The sequence below is a fragment of the Embiotoca jacksoni genome, unplaced genomic scaffold, assembly GCF_022577435.1.
Source record: "Embiotoca jacksoni isolate LCO1_2020_lvr unplaced genomic scaffold, fEmbJac1.0.p SCAF_3, whole genome shotgun sequence".
Taxonomy (NCBI): Eukaryota; Metazoa; Chordata; class Actinopteri; family Embiotocidae; genus Embiotoca; species Embiotoca jacksoni.
Genome location: NW_027185381.1, coordinates 1,572,797 through 1,592,314, shown reverse-complemented (window position 1 = coordinate 1,592,314; position 19,518 = coordinate 1,572,797). Strand labels below are relative to the sequence as shown.

Genomic DNA, 19,518 nt, shown 5'->3' with positions numbered 1-19,518 from the left:
GGCTCAGTTCAGTCAGTTCTGATGAATATGTATGAAAATATATTTTTTTAATCTTCCTTTAAATGATCGGTGAATTGCTGTATCATAGATAAGATTGTTTATTTAGTCAATAAAACACTGATGAAGTGTTATTTGTGTTGCTGCTAACATGTTGAATCTGTCCTAACAGGAAGACGCGAAGGAGTGCGGCGGGGCGGCGGCCATCTTCCTGTCACTCTCTGTCTTCTCTGCCTCTCTGCTCGTCTCATTGGTCGTCCACTGAACCAGGACACGTCCTCCATCAGGAAGAACATGTGGGAATTTTTGTGTTCTTTTTTCGTTTTTTACTTGAAAAGGAAAAATGGAAGTCAGACGGAGAACGTGGTTCATCCCAGTGTTTCTGTGCTGCTGTCCCAGAGTCGGTCTCACTGCACCAGAGACAAAAAGGGCTATTTGATTTTTATTTTGTTTTTTTAAAACTGCGTTAACACTCATTTCCTTTTGGAATAATTAGAACTGAGCCTGGATCGAAGCGTTGAGGTGGAGACGAGAGCGCTCACTCTTAAAATGCTGAACAGACTCGTGAGGGGGAGTTGGCGCCCCCCGCTGGACATGAACAAGTGGTTCAACGTATGTGTGGCAAAACGTTGCCGTTACACATCAAACAAGAATGTAGCATCTTTGCAGCTCTTTTGATACTGAAACGTCGTGTACAGGTGAAGTTTTACATTCACATGATTTACCAAAACTTTTTCACAGTCAGACAGAACTCAAGGTCGAGCTTTGAACTCTGATATTGTCAAACTTAGGTTAAAGGTTAACAAAAAAATGCCGTACGTGATGAAACGAGTGTGATTTAAGAAATGTTAAATGGCTCTATGAGTTCAGTAGATTTTAGACTAAAGCTTGCAGATCTCAACGGGCAGCTGTGTCGCATTTTAAAATTATTGTCTTATTAAAATTTCAGATACTTTTTGTGAGAACTGCTTGGTTTTGATTTACAAAAAAAGTCCTCTCACCACAACTGGAAAGACACGGAGGGTCCGGCCTGCACTTTAGGTTTCCATCCAGACAAATGTTTTTCACAGTTTGGATGACATACGGTAGTGGTTAGCTGCACCACCGTGCCACCTTACAAACGGAGCTCATTATGTTGTCCAAAATATGTTAAAAAGTCATGATTCTGTATTGAAAAACATTGTATATTATATATAGTATATTATATATGTATAGTATATCTATATATAAATTGGCCCAACGTTGTCCGACAAGTAAACAAAAATAGTTTTTTGAACAAATTGAAAAAAGTCACAAAAGTACAAAAACAATGGGGTCTGAACTCTAAAATGAATTTAAAAAGATGTTAGTTGGAGGTTAGTGGTGGACGACTTCTTGACCAGCGACTTCAGAACAAAAGAGTGAGTTTTAGAGATATCAACGCTGAAATCCTACCTGCTGTGGTTTCATATTTAACAGACAGATGTGAGTCGCACTGATCTTCTCATCTAACTCCAAAAACTCCTCCTTGAAAATGATGTTTTTCCTGAATTATTTTTGAACTTGGACTTGGAATCGAATATTGCAGCATGTAGAGCATCACAGTCACGTGTAGGAGGTACCAATTTAACAATTTATCTCCAACCTGCCAATTTAAGTTAAAGACAGACTATTAACTTTATGACTTATTTCAGAGGAAAAATCCTCTTTGGGTAATTTTCTCCAGAAGATCTGAATGCTGAGATGCATGTCATGTGGTAATAGTAGCAGCTGGAGGAAGAAAGGTTTGAGGTGAGGCCGTCCAACATCACTCAGGTTTCTGATGGTTTTTTCTGAGTCTAATCAGGTTTGCGTCTAACAGATTGAAGATATGCTAACTGCCCTTGACTTAAAAAACAAACCAAAAAAAACCAATAAACTGACATTTTCACTTGTACGTTGGTACATTTTAATTTACTTTATGGTCAAGTTGCTGAAACTGTCTGCCAGAAGAATTAAAAAGAAAACGTAGCAGCATGTTTAAAGCAATAAATACAACACAGAGACCGGTTTGTATTCCCGTGTTCGATGTGCTGCTGCTGAGGACATGATGAACCCTGGTGACCTTTACACATTTATTAAGTCTACAATGTCAGAAGGAAAAGAAGTTTTCTCAGGCCAGTTTGAAGTGTTTTTCCTTTAATACTCATGTTTCAACATTTAAACCTCCCAAACAACATTCAGAAACTTGTGACACTACAGACCGGACTGAGGTAACGTGATGTTTAGCAGCTGTATGACATCAGTGTCTTCATTAATCAGTCAAATCCTCCTGCTGTCACCATCTGGCTGCAGATACACAGGGAGGACTCCCCCTGCTGGACAAGTACAGTAACGACAGCAATAAACATCCTCCTCTACATGATGATGTTGATGTTTTGTCCTTCAGCTTATAGTCTCAACTCCTCCTACATCTGCAGACAAGGCCTGTTTAAATGGTTTGTGTTGATTGGCTTCAGGTTTGGCTGCTTGTTGCGTTCAGTGCAGAAATAAAAAAGTTTAAATTTCATTATTAAAGTCCTGAGTCATCTAAAATGGCAAATGGTGTAAATCAAAGGTCTTTAACTGTTAAAAAAAAAAGAACATGTATGCCTTAATTTTGTTTGAGTTTCTCGGTCTGATGTTAATCTGGGAACAAGTCTTATTTTTCCTCCCGAGACAAAACGTTTTTGCGTTTCAATTCTAAATCAGCTTAAAACTAAGTTTGCTATAATTGCATGTCAGAAATCACGACAAAAAAAACTGAACTTTAATCAGTCCACTGTGCAGCTGGACTGTATGAACACGTGTAATATTCACCAGTTTATGGTTAAACCATGTCTTTGACATCGGACATAAACTTCTACTTCTTCATCACTTAACGCATCTTAACGGTTTTAAAGGAACATTCAGTGATTTGTTGTCTGACCACGATGAAACCTGTTTTTGGTGGTTGAGTGAGAAGGCACTCGTCATCATTTAAAAAACAATAACAGCACACATGTTTTAAGACAATCCTTCCAAGGAGACATAAATTGTGCTGAATTTAACAGTTCACATGATAAAATAGAAGTGCAACAAACAGAGGTAGAAAGAGAAGTGATGATCCTCGTTCTGTCCACCTTCTGCAGCGTGGAGATTATTTGAGTATTTGAAGGCTAACGGTTTCATCTATATTGATATACAACGTACTTTGATGCAATAGTACGTTTTTGAAGCTGATATTAAAATATTTTTTGTCACACTGTCAAGAATATTATGACATTGTTTTGAGCCGCTTCTCTCCAGGTGGATTTGATCTCTTGTTTTAGGAGACATTTAGAAAAGAAACTCCACGAATGAAGGAGTTTGTCACCGAACCACCGGTCCGTCTCTTTGTGTTTGTAATAGTTTGGATGTTAGCAGCGTTAGCAGCGTTAGCATGGAGGCCTCACAGACACATCTCTGTAATTAGTACAATAAGATGAATTGGCTTTGCTGCCGTCAGGGAAGCTGCTGATGAAAAAAAGAAAGAACCAGAAGCCTTGTAGTCTGCTGCAGAGGGACCGGCTGAAAAACGAAGCCTGCAGTCTTCTCTAATGAGCTTTTTATATTTCATGTTTTTTGGAGGATTATTTTTCCTTTAAATCAGCACGTCTCAGAAATCCTCGACAGAAAAATGACATCTGAAATGTTCCTGGTGTTCAGCGACGGCGACGCAGCAGCTTCCTGTCCTCGTTATTACACTGAATCTACACCATCACTTTATTACAGCCTCTAAGAGTATTTATAAAATACAGCCAAACTCAGTGGAGTTCAAACTGACAGTCGCTGAAACACGTCGGAGGGAAAAGTTACTGCTGCAGGAAACACAAATAAAACTTCACATCACTTCTGAAAATATTTAAACCTGTAAAAATGGTTTCAGCTGGGCTGCAGAAAAATATCTTCAAACAAAGCTCACTTTGAGCTTTTTCAAAAATAAATAAAGGGAAGAGTCAGTCTGTTCATACGGTTTAAATCTTCATCATGTGTGCACAGTTCAGGAATATTCAAATCTACGGCGCACCGATCTCCTGTTCGATGAGTCTTAAGGCGTCTTCGGAGCGGCGAGGAAACAGCTGATCGCAGCCGCGGTGACTCGTCTCTGGATGAAGTCTACATTCACACGGAGAGTTTACAGTCTGCTGGTGCTCGGGAGGAGAAAACACTCACGTGAATAATTTAGGTAATAAACAACCTGCTTCGTTCACATTGGTTCATTCAACTGAAATAAAAAAAAACTAAATATATCCTCATATCTCAGCCCAGAATAAAAATCTAATCCAGGCAGTGATTTTTGGATGAAACTGAGAAGTTGCATTTAAGGACTGAATTTAATTATTTGAGTGTTTGAAATATGAACCCAAGAGAACCAAAGTGAATCGAGGGCATGAAAGTATCAAACTTTCCTGAAAAAAACCCTCCTGCATCACCTCCCAGACTCTGCAGAGCTGAGTCAGCTGTTCTCGGTCTTTGTTGGTCCCTACATGGCCTGCTGTTTGTCCTGAGCCGGGCCGGTCTCCCCCGTCTCTCCCGTCTCCCCCGTCCTCTCCTGGTTCCAGCCTCGGAGGCCCTCGGGGAGGCTGGTGTCCTCCTCGAAGCTCCCCGTCCCCTCCACGAACTCCTCGTAGGTCGACTTCTCCTCGAAGGGCCGCGGGCCCAGCAGCTCCAACATGTCCGCCTTGTCCAGCACCTCCTTCTCCAGCAGACGCTTCCCCACCTGACGATGACATCACAGTTCAACGTCAGTTCAAGTACAAATATTTACACTTTCAGAAGTTTGTTGATAAATTATTATCATATTAATACATATTCAAACAGATGAACATTCAGACTGTAATAACGTGCTGTGTGAATAATGTGATGTGTTCAGGGGATCTGATGTGATGTGTTCAGGGGATCTGATGTGATGTGTTCAGGGGATCTGATGTGATGTGTTCAGGGGATCTGATGTGATGTGTTCAGGGATCTGATGTGATGTGTTCAGGGGATCTGATGTGATGTGTTCAGGGGATCTGATGTGATGTGTTCAGGGGATCTGATGTGATGTGTTCAGGGGATCTGATGTGATGTGTTCAGGGATCTGATGTGATGTGTTCAGGGGATCTGATGTGATGTGTTCAGGGATCTGATGTGATGTGTTCAGGGGATCTGATGTGATGTGTTCAGGGGATCTGATGTGATGTGTTCAGGGGATCTGATCTGATGTGTTCAGGGGATCTGACGTGATGTGTTCAGGGGATCTGATGTGATGTGTTCAGGGGATCTGATGTGATGTGTTCAGGGGATCTGATGTGATGTGTTCAGGGATCTGATGTGATGTGTTCAGGGATCTGATGTGATGTGTTCAGGGGATCTGATGTGATGTGTTCAGGGATCTGATGTGATGTGTTCAGGGATCTGATGTGATGTGTTCAGGGGATCTGATGTGATGTGTTCAGGGGATCTGATGTGATGTGTTCAGGGATCTGATGTGATGTGTTCAGGGATCTGATGTGATGTGTTCAGGGATCTGATGTGATGTGTTCAGGGGATCTGATGTGATGTGTTCAGGGATCTGATGTGATGTGTTCAGGGGATCTGATGTGATGTGTTCAGGGATCTGATGTGATGTGTTCAGGGATCTGATGTGATGTGTTCAGGGGATCTGATGTGATGTGTTCAGGGGATCTGATGTGATGTGTTCAGGGGATCTGATGTGATGTGTTCAGGGGATCTGATCTGATGTGTTCAGGGGATCTGATCTGATGTGTTCAGGGGATCTGATGTGATGTGTTCAGGGATCTGATGTGATGTGTTCAGGAATCTGATGTGATGTGTGTGCGTCTCACCATCTCCACCAGCTCCTTCTTGTCCCTGATGAGCTGCAGGGTGCACTCGTACGCCCGATCCACCAGCTCCCTCACCTCCTCGTCGATGAGCTGCGCCGTCGCCTCGCTGTACGGCTTCTCCAGAACCATGTCGCCCTGCCGGGGAAGGTCGAACGACACCTGACCCACTTTATCGTTCATCCCAAACTGAACCACCTGAGGAAGCAGAGCAGAGGGAGGTGGTGACAGCACAGGCTGCAGTCAGAACCAGGACCCAGCTCTGTGTGTGTGTGTGTGTGTGTGTGTGTGTGTGTGTGTGTGTGTGTGTGTGTGTGTGTGTGTGTGTGTACCTGAGCGTAGGCGGACTGTGTGACCTTCTTCAGGTCATCCTGAGCTCCGGTGGTGATCCGGCTGAAGAAAACCTGCTCGGCCACGCGGCCTCCCAACATCATGCACATCCTGTCGAACAGCTGCTCCTTGCTGTACAGGTACTGCTCTCTGGGCAGGTACTGAGCGTAACCCAGACCCTTCCCCCGCGGGATGATCGACACCTGGACACAGCACACGTGGAGTCAACGTGTTTTATCTGCAGCCGTGATAATAACAGTTCTACAGCACAGTAACTTTCATCTTTTAAATACAGCAGTTTCAATTTAATGCAATTACTGTGATTTAACATGTTCATATTTTTTAGCAAGTTAATATCCTCAATTGTTAAATAAAACGGCATTTTGTCATTTTCGTCACAATGTTATTCCATGATGTATCCAACATCCCTTCACAGCGCCGACACACTCAACTTCAACACCACCAAGTCAACTCAATTCAAAGGTCTCATAAGAAAATAAATGTGTAGTTTTAGATCAAAAACATCATCTGAATATTGAGGGTGTATTAAAAAGTTCAGAGGCTGCTCCTGCAGCGCACCAACGACGTGCAGCACCGTGACGGAAACGCAGCAGCAGGAAGTTCCAACTCTAATGAGTGAGTGTTACAAATGTTGAAGAGAAAACTTGTGCGTTTTCGATGTGCATTGTCATGTTGGAGAAGCCTGTTGTCATGGCGCCACAGTTCAGCTCATTAGTACTGAACGTTCTCAGAGCGTCACAGCAGCACTCGGTGTTGACAGTCTGACTCGGGGATAAAATCACATCCCACCGACGTCAGAGAGAAAACACCTGGTTGAACAGCTGACCGGATCCGACCCTCCGAAACACAGATGTCACTCAAAGGGCTCATTAATTCATCTCTGTAGACGTCCTGAAGCATTTTAAGTTCCTCCGTTGCCAATTTCCAGAGTTCGACACAGAACGTGATGTGCGCCCTCCGATCACGTCGACGCACGCCGGCATCACAAGAACGTGCGTAACTCGTGCCGATTGTGATCGAGCGCTGACATTTGTAACCGTCAGTCATCAGATTTATAACGTCCTGCTGCTCCGTGAAGGTCACGGTGTCGAGCATCGCAACAGGATCCGTCTCTGGACCTGTCGATCGCTCCCCGTTGGTGATGCTGCAGATTTCCCACCTTCAGCAGAGGGTCGGCGTGCTGCAGGAACCAGCCCACGATGGCGTGGCCGGCCTCGTGATACGCAACGGTCTTCTTCTCTGTGGGCTGCAGGACCTGAGTCTTCTTCTCCAGACCTGCAAACACAAAAACAACCCGAGAGAATATAAATATAAACCCACGTCAGAAACAAACAGCATCGCAGCTACAGATGATTACTGTCGTTGTTTGTATTTGAATTGATGCAAAATAAGTAATAGGACACAATTAATGCAAGAAAAGAAAAATTATGTTATGAGCTGTGTGAGCTTGTGATGTCACTGACCTCCGATGACCCGGTCGATTGCCTGTTCGAAGTTCTTGGCGTTGACGGACGGGTTCATGTACCTGGCGGCGATCAGAGCCGCCTCGTTGCAGACGTTAGCGATGTCGGCTCCTGATTCATTCACGGGGAAAATTACACCGAGTTAAATCTTTACTCTTCGTGAAAACATCAAACTGTTATGGACGAAGCAGCTGCAACGAACCAGTGAAGCCCGGCGTGGCGGCGGCCATCCTCCTGGCCAGAGCATCTTTGTTCATGTTGGGGTCCAACTTGATCGGTCGCAGGTGGACTTTAAAGATGGACGCCCTGCCCTTGATGTCCGGAGGACCTGAGAGGAGACGGGAGGCGGCAGAGACGACACCCATCATCTCTCTGCAAACTTAAAAGGTACTAATAGCACAAGAGGACACATGAACGCCTGTTTACTAATGAATGAGGGATTATTTTCAGATGGACCTCCAGAAAACTAATAAGAAGGAGTGACTTTAGCTAACAACACCGAGATAACTGATGGACACATTTTATTCACTTTGGATTTGATGAGAGAAGTTGAATGGGAGTCTATGGAGCCGGAGGCTTTTTGGAGCCGACCTCTAGTGGCACTCGCTGGTATTGCAGCTGAAGACACTTCTGGATCAGAACCATTTTACAGACCTGAAGCTACGAACTCTTTTATATCCAGTTTGTATTATCCAGCTTATCTAACCAGGTATTTAATCAGCTTTCAGTGTGTGAGTGAAAGAGAAGTTCGTAACAGTGTGTGTGATGCTGCTGAGGTCGAGGAAATTACCACTAGAGCTCGTTCTCTTTTCTATTTGCTGTTTGTCATTTTCAACAACTGTAGCAGCTGTTATGGTCCATTTACAAGCACACGGTCTAAAGTGCATGATTTAAGTGTCCAAACCCACTTTGGTGCTGAATAATCTGAGTAGAAAGTTCTTATCCGTACTCAGTCTTTAATTAATCATTAGTGATTTGGCCGTCACATAAAACATGTTCCAGGTTTCCTTCAAAATGGAGAACCAGTTTTAACTCAGTCACCCCAACGAGCAGCTAAAAGAGTGAAGACACCCTACCAATGAAAATCTGCCTGTCGAAGCGTCCCGGTCTCATCAGCGCAGGATCCAAGATGTCCGGTCGGTTGGTTCCAGCCAGGACGACCACGTTGGTCGCCGTGTTAAAACCTGTGAACGGGCATGAATAGAGTTAATAAAACTTCACCTCCAACCTCGACGGGAGGCCGAGCGATGGTTCTCCTACCGTCCATCTCCACCAGCAGCTGGTTCAGCGTGTTCTCCTGCTCACTCTGACCCCCGAAGTTCCCTCCTCCTCTCTTCCTTCCCACGGCGTCGATCTCGTCGATGAAGAGGATGCAGGGGGCGTTCTTCCTCGCCATGGCGAACATGTCCCTCACCTTCACAGCAGACAGTTCAACTTAAAACATTCCGTTTCTGAGACAGATTAAATCATAAAAGAGGAACGGGGTCTTTTACTGACCCTGGCCGGACCGACGCCCACGAACATCTCCAGGAACTCGGAGCCGTTGACGGTGATGAACGGGACGTTGGCCTCGCCGGCTGTGGCTTTGGCCAGCAGAGTCTTCCCCGTCCCAGGAGGTCCGGACAGCACGGCACCCTGGGAAAACACACGGCACATAACTCATGAAGTTTGGATCTTCAGGAAATACGTCAACAAAAAAAATTCATTGTGGATTTACTGGAGTTTTTTGTGATTGTTCAGATTGAAAATGTTTGATTTTGTCAACAAATATTATTGAATTTTCATTAATCATTGCATTTGTGTGTGTGTGTGTGTGTGTGTGTGCGTGTGTGCGTGTCTTTGATCTTTTCTAACCTTGGGGATCTTGGCTCCGAGGTCCAGGTACTGCTGCGGGTTCTTCAGGAAGTTGACGAACTCCAGGATCTCCAGCTTGGCCTCCTCGCAGCCGGCCACGTCCTTGAACTTCACCTCGATGTTGTCCTTCATCATCTTCGCCGTCGACTCGCTCATGCTGAAGGGGCCCCTCCCCCCACCGGCGCCGCCTCCCATCGGTCCTCGCCGCATGGTGAAGAGCAGGAAGCCGATCAGCAGCAGGGTGGGGATCATGCTCATCATAAAGGAACTGGGAAGGAACATGACGGGATTGGAATAAAGATTTATCGACATCACGTGTTATCACTTAAGATGTCTCCGTAACAGTTGAGCCTTCTTCAGCTCAGATTTGGCCCATTGAGAAAGATCTATGCCAAGAACCATCATTCCTAAATGCTTCAGTAAAATAAAATAAAAGAAGTGAGTGGACTAGATTCATGGTCAGAGATACACTTTTTTTAATTTGTCAAAATCTGTGATCTCAGTCAAGAATCGGCCGGATTAGTCGTTCCACCTGCAACCTCCCAGATATCGGGTTTAAAAATCAGTCGAGCTTCACTCACTTAAATCCCCTGAAGGCAACTTGAAGCCATTTGAACAAATAAGGGCAGAAAATGGCATTTTAAAATCTGATTTTTGTCACATATTTACAGTTGAAGAATGTTTGTAATTATTATGTTATTAATAAGGTTTGTAATTATCTCTAATTGTCATTAAAAGTATGCTAACAATGTGAACTGTAATAATTATTGAATCATTTGTTTGTTTTTTTCCTCTTTTGCTTTTTTTTGTCAGCTGTGCTCCATTAAAAAGTTAAAACGATGAACTTTGGATTTCCTCACCCGTCGCTCTCGGAGCTGTAGACGACGGCCGGGCGGTGCGACGGCTCCAGGTTCAGCTCCAAGTGCGCCGACTCCAGGTTCCTCTCAAACGTGTCGACGCTGCCGATGTTGAACCAGACGTAACTCTGAGGATCACAGAACATCAGCGCGTCACGTTCCATCCACATCATATCTTCAATACATGAAAACCGAAGCGCAGCGGCAACAAACACAAAACTGTTTTTAGCTCATTCTTCAAGCTAAAATACCAAAATTGGAAGAGTTCTCTGTGATTTATATCAGAGTAAATGGAACACTTTAAATATGTCATCTCTATTTTATGCATTTTATTTGTTCTTTTGCTTTTTATTTCTTTTCTTTGCTTTTAAAATGTTCCTTAATATGTGAAACACTGCATGTCATCTTCTTGCTGTAAATCACTTTGAGCTATATTTTCTTGTATGAAAGGTGCAACACAAATACAGTTTATTATTACTATTATTATTATTAATATGTCAGGATGTTAAACTGCTGAAGGGACAACACAGTTGATGACATCACCTTGGCAACAGCAAGTCACAAGAAACTAGTGGTTTAGAGTGTTTTCAAGGGTAAATAATTAGTTGATTAATTTAAGAAATAACTGCCAGCTAAAGTTCAATAAATCCATTAAGTATTCATCTCGTCTGAGTTGCGACATTTTCCTGAATCTCCTCATAGTTCGTCCCATTTCACAGGTTACATTCACAGACTGTTTATAAAAGTGTTCGTAGCTTCAGGTCTGTAAAATGGTTCCGATCCAGAAGTGTCTTCAGCTGCAATACCAGCGAGTGCCACTAGAGGTCGGCTCCAAAAAGCCTCCGGCTCCATAGACTCCCATTCAACTTCTCTCATCAAATCCAAAGTGAATAAAATGTGTCCATCAGTTATCTCGGTGTTGTTAGCTAAAGTCACTCCTTCTTATTAGTTTTCTGGAGGTCCATCTGAAAATAATCCCTCATTCATTAGAAAAGAAGATTCAAGAAGACCTGTTTTTGGGGGCGTGTCTGTTTGATTGACAGGCCTGTCTGAACCAGAGGCTTCATAACGTTCCCAAACCAACGGGTGACGTCACTGCTGGTGGCCGCTTTGGTTTCATTTCATTGTTTCGGTTTGGGAAGACTTTCGCACATATATAGATATTGATATATAGATATTGATATAGATATATAGACATATATATTGGGAAAGGTTTGAAATGTTCCTCTCACCGCGTCGGTGTCAGCTCCCGGCACCAGGATGACTCGGACAAACTGTTTGTTGACGACCTCCAAACGATCCACCTGGAAGAAGAATTCAACCTTTAACTCACAGGAGCTTTCAGAATGTTCGAACTCATCACCTCTAATCAAGAGCAACAGCACGATTATATTAGATGACAAACCAAATTAATCAAATATCAAAAGATGTGATTTTCTAATTAAATTGATTTCCATCTTCTATCTAAACAGAATACACAGTACAACAAGTATGTGTACTAATTAGGAATATGTATTAACCTTAAGCCTCCTAACAAAGGACAGATGAGGTGATTAAAAGAAAAAAGTGATATGATTAAAGTAGAAATTAACAGAAGTTTTATACCCCACCATTTTTTATTTTTTTTTTTTTTTTTTTCAAAAGTCTTGATTTTTATGCTTCTAGCAGGCAAACGTTGTTAAATTGCGTCTTTTTTGTATGTTTTGTGTGTATTTTAGTTTTTTTTCCTACTGTGTGATGAAGCTTCCGGACAAAGTAAATAGAGTTTGCAGTGTTTGTCATTAAACATTTTTTTACCTTCTTCTTCTTCTTCTTGATGTCTCAGAGAAAAACTTCCCTATCAGGTTTTTTTTAGTCTGGAGTTTATATACAAAAACTTTAATTCTCCTTTCACCATAAAAAAGATTAGATTATATAAAACCAAACAGAACACATTACGTATACTTGAATAGAGTTGTAATATACTCTGTGTGTGTGTATGTGCGTGTGTGCGTGTGCGTGTGTGTGTGTGTGTGTGTGTGCGCTCCTCACCAGTCCTCTGCCCAGGTATCGGTGAACGAAGTCCTTCCAGCTGATCTCCCTGCCGTTGTCTCTCATGTAGTAATACAGCAGAGCCGAACTGACTCCGGCCACGGTGATCGCCACGTATCGGAAGTCCTTCTCGTCCCAGGGGACGTCTCCCTGCAGGTGGACACGGACGCAGACGTACGGCGACATTACTGACACACCGCGGAGGTGATGACATCACTAACAGACACATCTGGAGCATCTGTAACTGTGAACTTCAGTATCTTTACGACAAACCTTCTGCATCCGACTCCACCAGTCTTTTCCTCCTCCTCCTCTCTTCCCTCCACCCGATCTTCCTCCTCCTCCTCCTCCTCCTCCTCCTGATGCTGGACCTCCTTTTCCATCTGAAACTCGCATGATTGGTTTTATTTCACACTAATGTCACTCCAACAACATATTCCTCGCTGGTTTCTACTCCAGTTCTTCATCACTTCTTGTCAACATATTGTCTTCTGCTGACATTGCTGTTTATGGCCGACAGTTTTTCCCTTCATGCCTTTATGTAAAAACCAAACTGAGCACAGAAAGATTTTGCATCATGTGATCTCCTGCATGTCGGTGCAGCTGTCGTGTTTTTTGACTGATTGAAAAAATTGTGATGCTGTGTAAAATATAAATAAAAACAAAATGCAATAAAATCTCATTTAATTGAAAATAGACCAAAGACATATCAAGTGTTAAAACTGAGACATTTCATTATTTTGTGTAAAACAGATGCTCTTTTTTTAATTTTATAAAAGGTGGTGACCTTTTCCACAGCGTCCCAATGTTTTGTAGGATTTTCTAAAAGGATCCACGAACTTTCAACCAACACAGTGTGAAAAAAAGTTTTTTCTTTTGAAATGAAATGTTGAATCTTTGGTTTATGTTGTCACCTTTGGGCTCGGTGGAGTAGAGTCGTCGTCGGAGCAGGTTGGCTGAAGTCTGTCTGAGGTCCTGGAAAAGACCAACGAGCTTCTGTTAGCACACTGAAACTGAACATCTTCAACCAACAGGAGCCTGAGACGCCCTGCTGGGAAAAAATCACATGACTTTATCTCCTCAGATGAGTATCTTACAACTACGACCTCTAACAGGTGAAAACAAGCTGGAGGTCAGTTTTATGAAAAACACCTGATTACTGAACTCAGTGGAAAACTATTACTATTTTAATATCAATATTGATTCAATCAACAGCTAAAAAAAAATTATATTCTTTTGTATACTGCTGGTCGAGGGCAGTTTTGATTTAAATTTAATTTATTAGGAAAACAAAATGCCCAAATATGCAAAGGGTTTTTTTTAGACAATAGTATTCTTCTAATGGCGTGTCAGTTTGTATTTGTTCCCTTCATGTAGTAAATAAATAGATCATGTAGTAAATAAATAGATCATGTAGTAAATAAATAGATCATGTAGTAAATAAATAGATCATGTAGTAAATAAATAGATCATGCAGTAAATAAATAGATCATGCAGTAAATAAATAGATCATGTAGTAAATAAATAGATCATGTATCAAATAAATAGATCATGTAGTAAATAAATAGATCATGTAGTAAATAAATAGATCATGTATCAAATAAATAGATCATGTATCAAATAAATAGATCATGTAGTAAATAAATAGATCATGTAGTAAATAAATAGATCATGTATCAAATAAATAGATCATGTAGTAAATAAATAGATCATGTAGTAAATAAATAGATCATGCAGTAAATAAATAGATCATGTAGTAAATAAATAGATCATGCAGTAAATAAATAGATCATGTAGTAAATAAATAGATCATGCAGTAAATAAATAGATCATGCAGTAAATAAATAGATCATGTAGTAAATAAATAGATCATGTATCAAATAAATAGATCATGCAGTAAATAAATAGATCATGCAGTAAATAAATAGATCATGCAGTAAATAAATAGATCATGCAGTAAATAAATAGATCATGCAGTAAATAAATAGATCATGTAGTAAATAAATAGATCATGTATCAAATAAATAGATCATGTAGTAAATAAATAGATCATGCAGTAAATAAATAGATCATGTAGTAAATAAATAGATCATGTAGTAAATAAATAGATCATGTATCAAATAAATAGATCATGTAGTAAATAAATAGATCATGTAGTAAATAAATAGATCATGTAGTAAATAAATAGATCATGTATCAAATAAATAGATCATGTAGTAAATAAATAGATCATGTAGTAAATGAATAGATCATGTAGTAAATGAATAAATCATGTAGTAAATAAATAGATCATGTAGTAAATAAATAGATCATGTAGTAAATAAATAGATCATGTAGTAAATAAATAGATCATGTAGTAAATAAATAGATCATGTAGTAAATGAATAAATCTGCAGTAAATAAATAGATCATGTAGTAAATAAATAGATCATGTAGTAAATAAATAGATCATGTAGTAAATAAATAGATCATGTAGTAAATAAATAGATCATGTATCAAATAAATAGATCATGTAGTAAATAAATAGATCATGTAGTAAATAAATAGATCATGTAGTAAATAAATAGATCATGCAGTAAATAAATAGATCATGTAGTAAATAAATAGATCATGCAGTAAATAAATAGATCATGTAGTAAATAAATAGATCATGTAGTAAATAAATAGATCATGTATCAAATAAATAGATCATGTAGTAAATAAATAGATCATGTAGTAAATAAATAGATCATGTAGTAAATAAATAGATCATGTAGTAAATAAATAGATCATGCAGTAAATAAATAGATCATGTAGTAAATAAATAGATCATGCAGTAAATAAATAGATCATGTAGTAAATAAATAGATCATGTATCAAATAAATAGATCATGTAGTAAATAAATAGATCATGTAGTAAATAAATAGATCATGTAGTAAATAAATAGATCATGCAGTAAATAAATAGATCATGCAGTAAATAAATAGATCATGTAGTAAATAAATAGATCATGTAGTAAATAAATAGATCATGTATCAAATAAATAGATCATGTAGTAAATAAATAGATCATGTAGTAAATAAATAGATCATGTAGTAAATAAATAGATCATGTAGTAAATAAATAGATCATGTAGTAAATAAATAGATCATGCAGTAAATAAATAGATCATGTAGTAAATAAATAGATCATGCAGTAAATAAATAGATCATGTAGTAAATAAATAGATCATGCAGTAAATAAATAGATCATGCAGTAAATAAATAGATCATGTAGTAAATAAATAGATCATGTATCAAATAAATAGATCATGTAGTAAATAAATAGATCATGCAGTAAATAAATAGATCATGCAGTAAATAAATAGATCATGTAGTAAATAAATAGATCATGCAGTAAATAAATAGATCATGCAGTAAATAAATAGATCATGTAGTAAATAAATAGATCATGTATCAAATAAATAGATCATGTAGTAAATAAATAGATCATGCAGTAAATAAATAGATCATGTAGTAAATAAATAGATCATGTAGTAAATAAATAGATCATGTAGTAAATAAATAGATCATGTATCAAATAAATAGATCATGTAGTAAATAAATAGATCATGTAGTAAATAAATAGATCATGTAGTAAATAAATAGATCATGTATCAAATAAATAGATCATGTAGTAAATAAATAGATCATGTAGTAAATAAATAGATCATGTAGTAAATAAATAGATCATGTAGTAAATGAATAAATCATGTAGTAAATAAATAGATCATGTAGTAAATAAATAGATCATGTAGTAAATAAATAGATCATGTAGTAAATAAATAGATCATGTAGTAAATAAATAGATCATGTAGTAAATGAATAAATCTGCAGTAAATAAATAGATCATGTAGTAAATAAATAGATCATGTAGTAAATAAATAGATCATGTAGTAAATAAATAGATCATGTATCAAATAAATAGATCATGTAGTAAATAAATAGATCATGTAGTAAATAAATAGATCATGTAGTAAATAAATAGATCATGCAGTAAATAAATAGATCATGTAGTAAATAAATAGATCATGCAGTAAATAAATAGATCATGCAGTAAATAAATAGATCATGTAGTAAATAAATAGATCATGTATCAAATAAATAGATCATGTAGTAAATAAATAGATCATGTAGTAAATAAATAGATCATGTAGTAAATAAATAGATCATGTAGTAAATAAATAGATCATGCAGTAAATAAATAGATCATGTAGTAAATAAATAGATCATGCAGTAAATAAATAGATCATGTAGTAAATAAATAGATCATGTAGTAAATAAATAGATCATGTATCAAATAAATAGATCATGTAGTAAATAAATAGATCATGTAGTAAATAAATAGATCATGTAGTAAATAAATAGATCATGTAGTAAATGAATAGATCATGTAGTAAATAAATAGATCATGTAGTAAATAAATAGATCATGTAGTAAATAAATAGATCATGTAGTAAATAAATAGATCATGTAGTAAATAAATAGATCATGTATCAAATAAATAGATCATGTAGTAAATAAATAGATCATGTAGTAAATAAATAGATCATGTAGTAAATGAATAAATCTGCAGTAAAGTAGACTAAATGGTTCAAAAGTTAAATGGTAACACGTTAAACATGCACAGTCAGGTTTCTGAGCAACAATTCATTCAGTTTAAGTTAATAAAAGGCAAAACCAGAACCATCCATGATGCTGTTACAGGCCGAGGCTGCTGGGGGAGCTTCTTCCCTCTCAGTCTTTCACTCTATAACTCATATCTCATCAACTTCATGCTTTCTCTCCCATAGTTTCTGTTTATTGTCTGTTGTCTCCATTCAGTTCTTTCACTCGCATAGTTTCTGTTTCTCTGATCCCGGTTCTGTTAACAGATGCTCCGCCCACCTCTGAGCCCGGTTCTGTTAACAGATGCTCCGCCCACCTCTGAGCCCGGTTCTGTTAACAGATGCTCCGCCCACCTCTGAGCCCGGTTCTGTTAACAGATGCTCCGCCCACCTCTGATCCCGGTTCTGTTAACAGATGCTCCGCCCACCTCTGATCCCGGTTCTGTTAACAGATGCTCCGCCCACCTCTGATCCTGGTTCTGTTAACAGATGCTCCTCCCACCTCTGATCCCGGTTCTGTTAACAGATGCTCCGCCCACCTCTGAGCCCGGTTCTGTTAACAGATGCTCCGCCCACCTCTGAGCCCGGTTCTGTTAACAGATGCTCCGCCCACCTCTGATCCCGGTTCTGTTAACAGATGCTCCGCCCACCTCTGAGCCCGGTTCTGTTAACAGATGCTCCGCCCACCTCTGATCCCGGTTCTGTTAACAGATGCTCCGCCCACCTCTGAGCCCGGTTCTGTTAACAGATGCTCCGCCCACCTCTGAGCCCGGTTCTGTTAACAGATGCTCCGCCCACCTCTGAGCCCGGTTCTGTCGGAGGTTTTTCTCCCTTAAACAGGAGTGTTTCCTTCTAGCTTATGTGGGACTTGTTGAATTGTTGGTTTCTCTGTATGAAGCTGTAAAGTTCTACTGGAAGGACTTTAATGTGTTAAGTGCCGTGAAAGAACCTGTGTTGTGATTTGGTGCTTGATAAATACAACTGAATTGAATTCAAACTTGTTTGTTCAGTCTAAAATCTTCATGTCTTTAAACTGTGTGGCTTCTTGTAATAAACAACCACATTATTTCCCGAGCTTCTCTCATCTACCAGTCAACACCGCTGTAGAACATTTTAGTTTTGAAATCATATTCTGAACAAGATATTGGTATAAATACAAGAAATGGGTGAGTATTTTTTTAATATCCTAATTGTGATTAAAATGTAAAAAGATGCGACTATTGTGGGGAGGTTGGGTAAAAAATATAATGACATCATAATCTTTTTCTCAATTCATGTATACATAAAAATAAAGCACAAAAAATACCTTCTTAAAAGTGTCTCTCACAAAACTGCTAGTTGAAAGCACGTCCCTCCCTGAAAGATGTCCAGAAGTTGTCCAACTACAGGACAAACATTTCCACTTCATACTCCTGGTGACCACGCAGGGCCGCGGTCTGACAGTCGTCCCAGATTCAACCGGTCTCCTTTTAAAAAACCTTAGATGCAGCATGACGTATATGCCGAATTGAAAAGTTACCTATAATCAGGCAAATGAGATTTTAAGATTAATTATAAAACGTTCCCTGTTTCATTAACACGCAAACGACCCGTGAACGGGGTCGTTTTCTGCCGGGGTTCGGCGCACTGTCACGCCGGCCAGCTGTGCGCAGCTCCGTTTTAGTTCAAGTCCTCCAACAGTCAGAGGACACGTGAGTCGTGAACTCGTGAATTTAATTAAACGAGGCTTTAAAAAAGAAAGCTCGAAACCGTTCACCTCCACCTACCAGTGCAGCGGAGCGCCGGGACCCGGCAGTGAAGAGCTGTCCTGCGGTCCCCGCGGTGAGCCGAGCCCGGGCTCCTCCAGCCCGGCAGAAGAGAAGCCTCAGCAGCTGGGACATCCTCCGTGAGCTGTTGGAAACACAAACACTTCTCAAAAGAACAAAAACAAAACGTGGGTGGCTCAGCTGACTGCCCTGAACCCCATCCTGCAGCAGCTCCCCGTCCTGTTGAGTAAGTCACGTAATGTCAACACAAGGATGATGGAAAGGCCCGTGAGACTTTCCCTTCAGATGCCTGCCGGAACTTGTTACGGGAAGAAATATATTTATCAATTTTAAATTAAATTCGAATTATAAAATATAGCATGGCATAGAGAAAAAATACATAGAAAATCTATCATGCGTTAATGGACTTTTAAGACTTTAATTTCATTTTTTTTTTACATTCAGGCACTACAAAGGCTAAACACGGGTCCTCATAGCACACCAATCTCATCACCCTAACCTGAGGAGACGAAAGGCTGCGTCCTAAATCCTTCCCTCGCTCCCTACTGCACGCGCTTTACGTCACACGGAGAAGAGCGCAGCGCACCACGTGGGCAGAGTGAGCGATTTGGGACGCAGCCAAACATGACGCAGCGTGACAGTCATCGTTTTATATAAAACTTCATGGTTTAATAAGATTAAAGTTTTGAAAATATGTGTAACTGAAGAAATCTATGCAAATATAATAT

General features: G+C 39.6%; 2 protein-coding genes across 3 annotated transcripts in view; one reads left to right on the top strand and one right to left on the bottom strand.

Annotated features, from left to right (window-relative positions):
• LOC138206719 (voltage-dependent calcium channel subunit alpha-2/delta-4-like) overlaps positions 1-938 on the top strand; it is a 71,015-nt gene extending 70,077 nt beyond the window's left edge. For both annotated transcript variants that reach the window (XM_069163650.1, XM_069163649.1), the window contains one exon: positions 170-938. In XM_069163650.1, the coding sequence (XP_069019751.1) occupies positions 170-262 (93 nt within the window). In that variant the 3' untranslated portion in view covers positions 263-938. The remainder of the gene's footprint in view (positions 1-169) is intronic.
• Positions 939-1,931: 993 nt separating this feature from the next.
• Positions 1,932-19,042, bottom strand: LOC138206137 (mitochondrial inner membrane m-AAA protease component AFG3L1-like). The gene is made up of 16 exons (XM_069162652.1): positions 18,791-19,042; positions 13,314-13,374; positions 12,673-12,782; positions 12,400-12,549; positions 11,601-11,672; positions 10,372-10,496; positions 9,512-9,779; positions 9,155-9,292; positions 8,918-9,071; positions 8,734-8,841; positions 7,860-7,985; positions 7,658-7,768; positions 7,354-7,469; positions 6,176-6,376; positions 5,847-6,041; positions 1,932-4,735 (listed from the first exon to the last, which is right to left on the bottom strand). The coding sequence occupies exons 1-16, from the start codon at positions 18,902-18,904 to the stop codon at positions 4,499-4,501; spliced, it is 2,286 nt and encodes a 761-aa protein (XP_069018753.1). The 5' UTR covers positions 18,905-19,042; the 3' UTR covers positions 1,932-4,498.
• Positions 19,043-19,518: the final 476 nt, after the last annotated feature.

What these genes read in the sequence shown, in the direction of transcription:
- LOC138206137 (XM_069162652.1), bottom strand. Translation starts at nt 18,904, where the DNA reads ATGTCCCAGCTGCTGAGGCTTCTCTTCTGCCGGGCTGGAGGAGCCCGG. An exon ending in CGGGAGCTGACACCGACGCG is followed by an intron (nt 10,497 to 11,600) that starts GTGAGAGGAACA and finishes TGTGATCCTCAG; the next exon opens with AGTTACGTCTGGTTCAACAT. An exon ending in TCGGAGCCAAGATCCCCAAG is followed by an intron (nt 9,293 to 9,511) that starts GTTAGAAAAGAT and finishes GTGTTTTCCCAG; the next exon opens with GGTGCCGTGCTGTCCGGACC.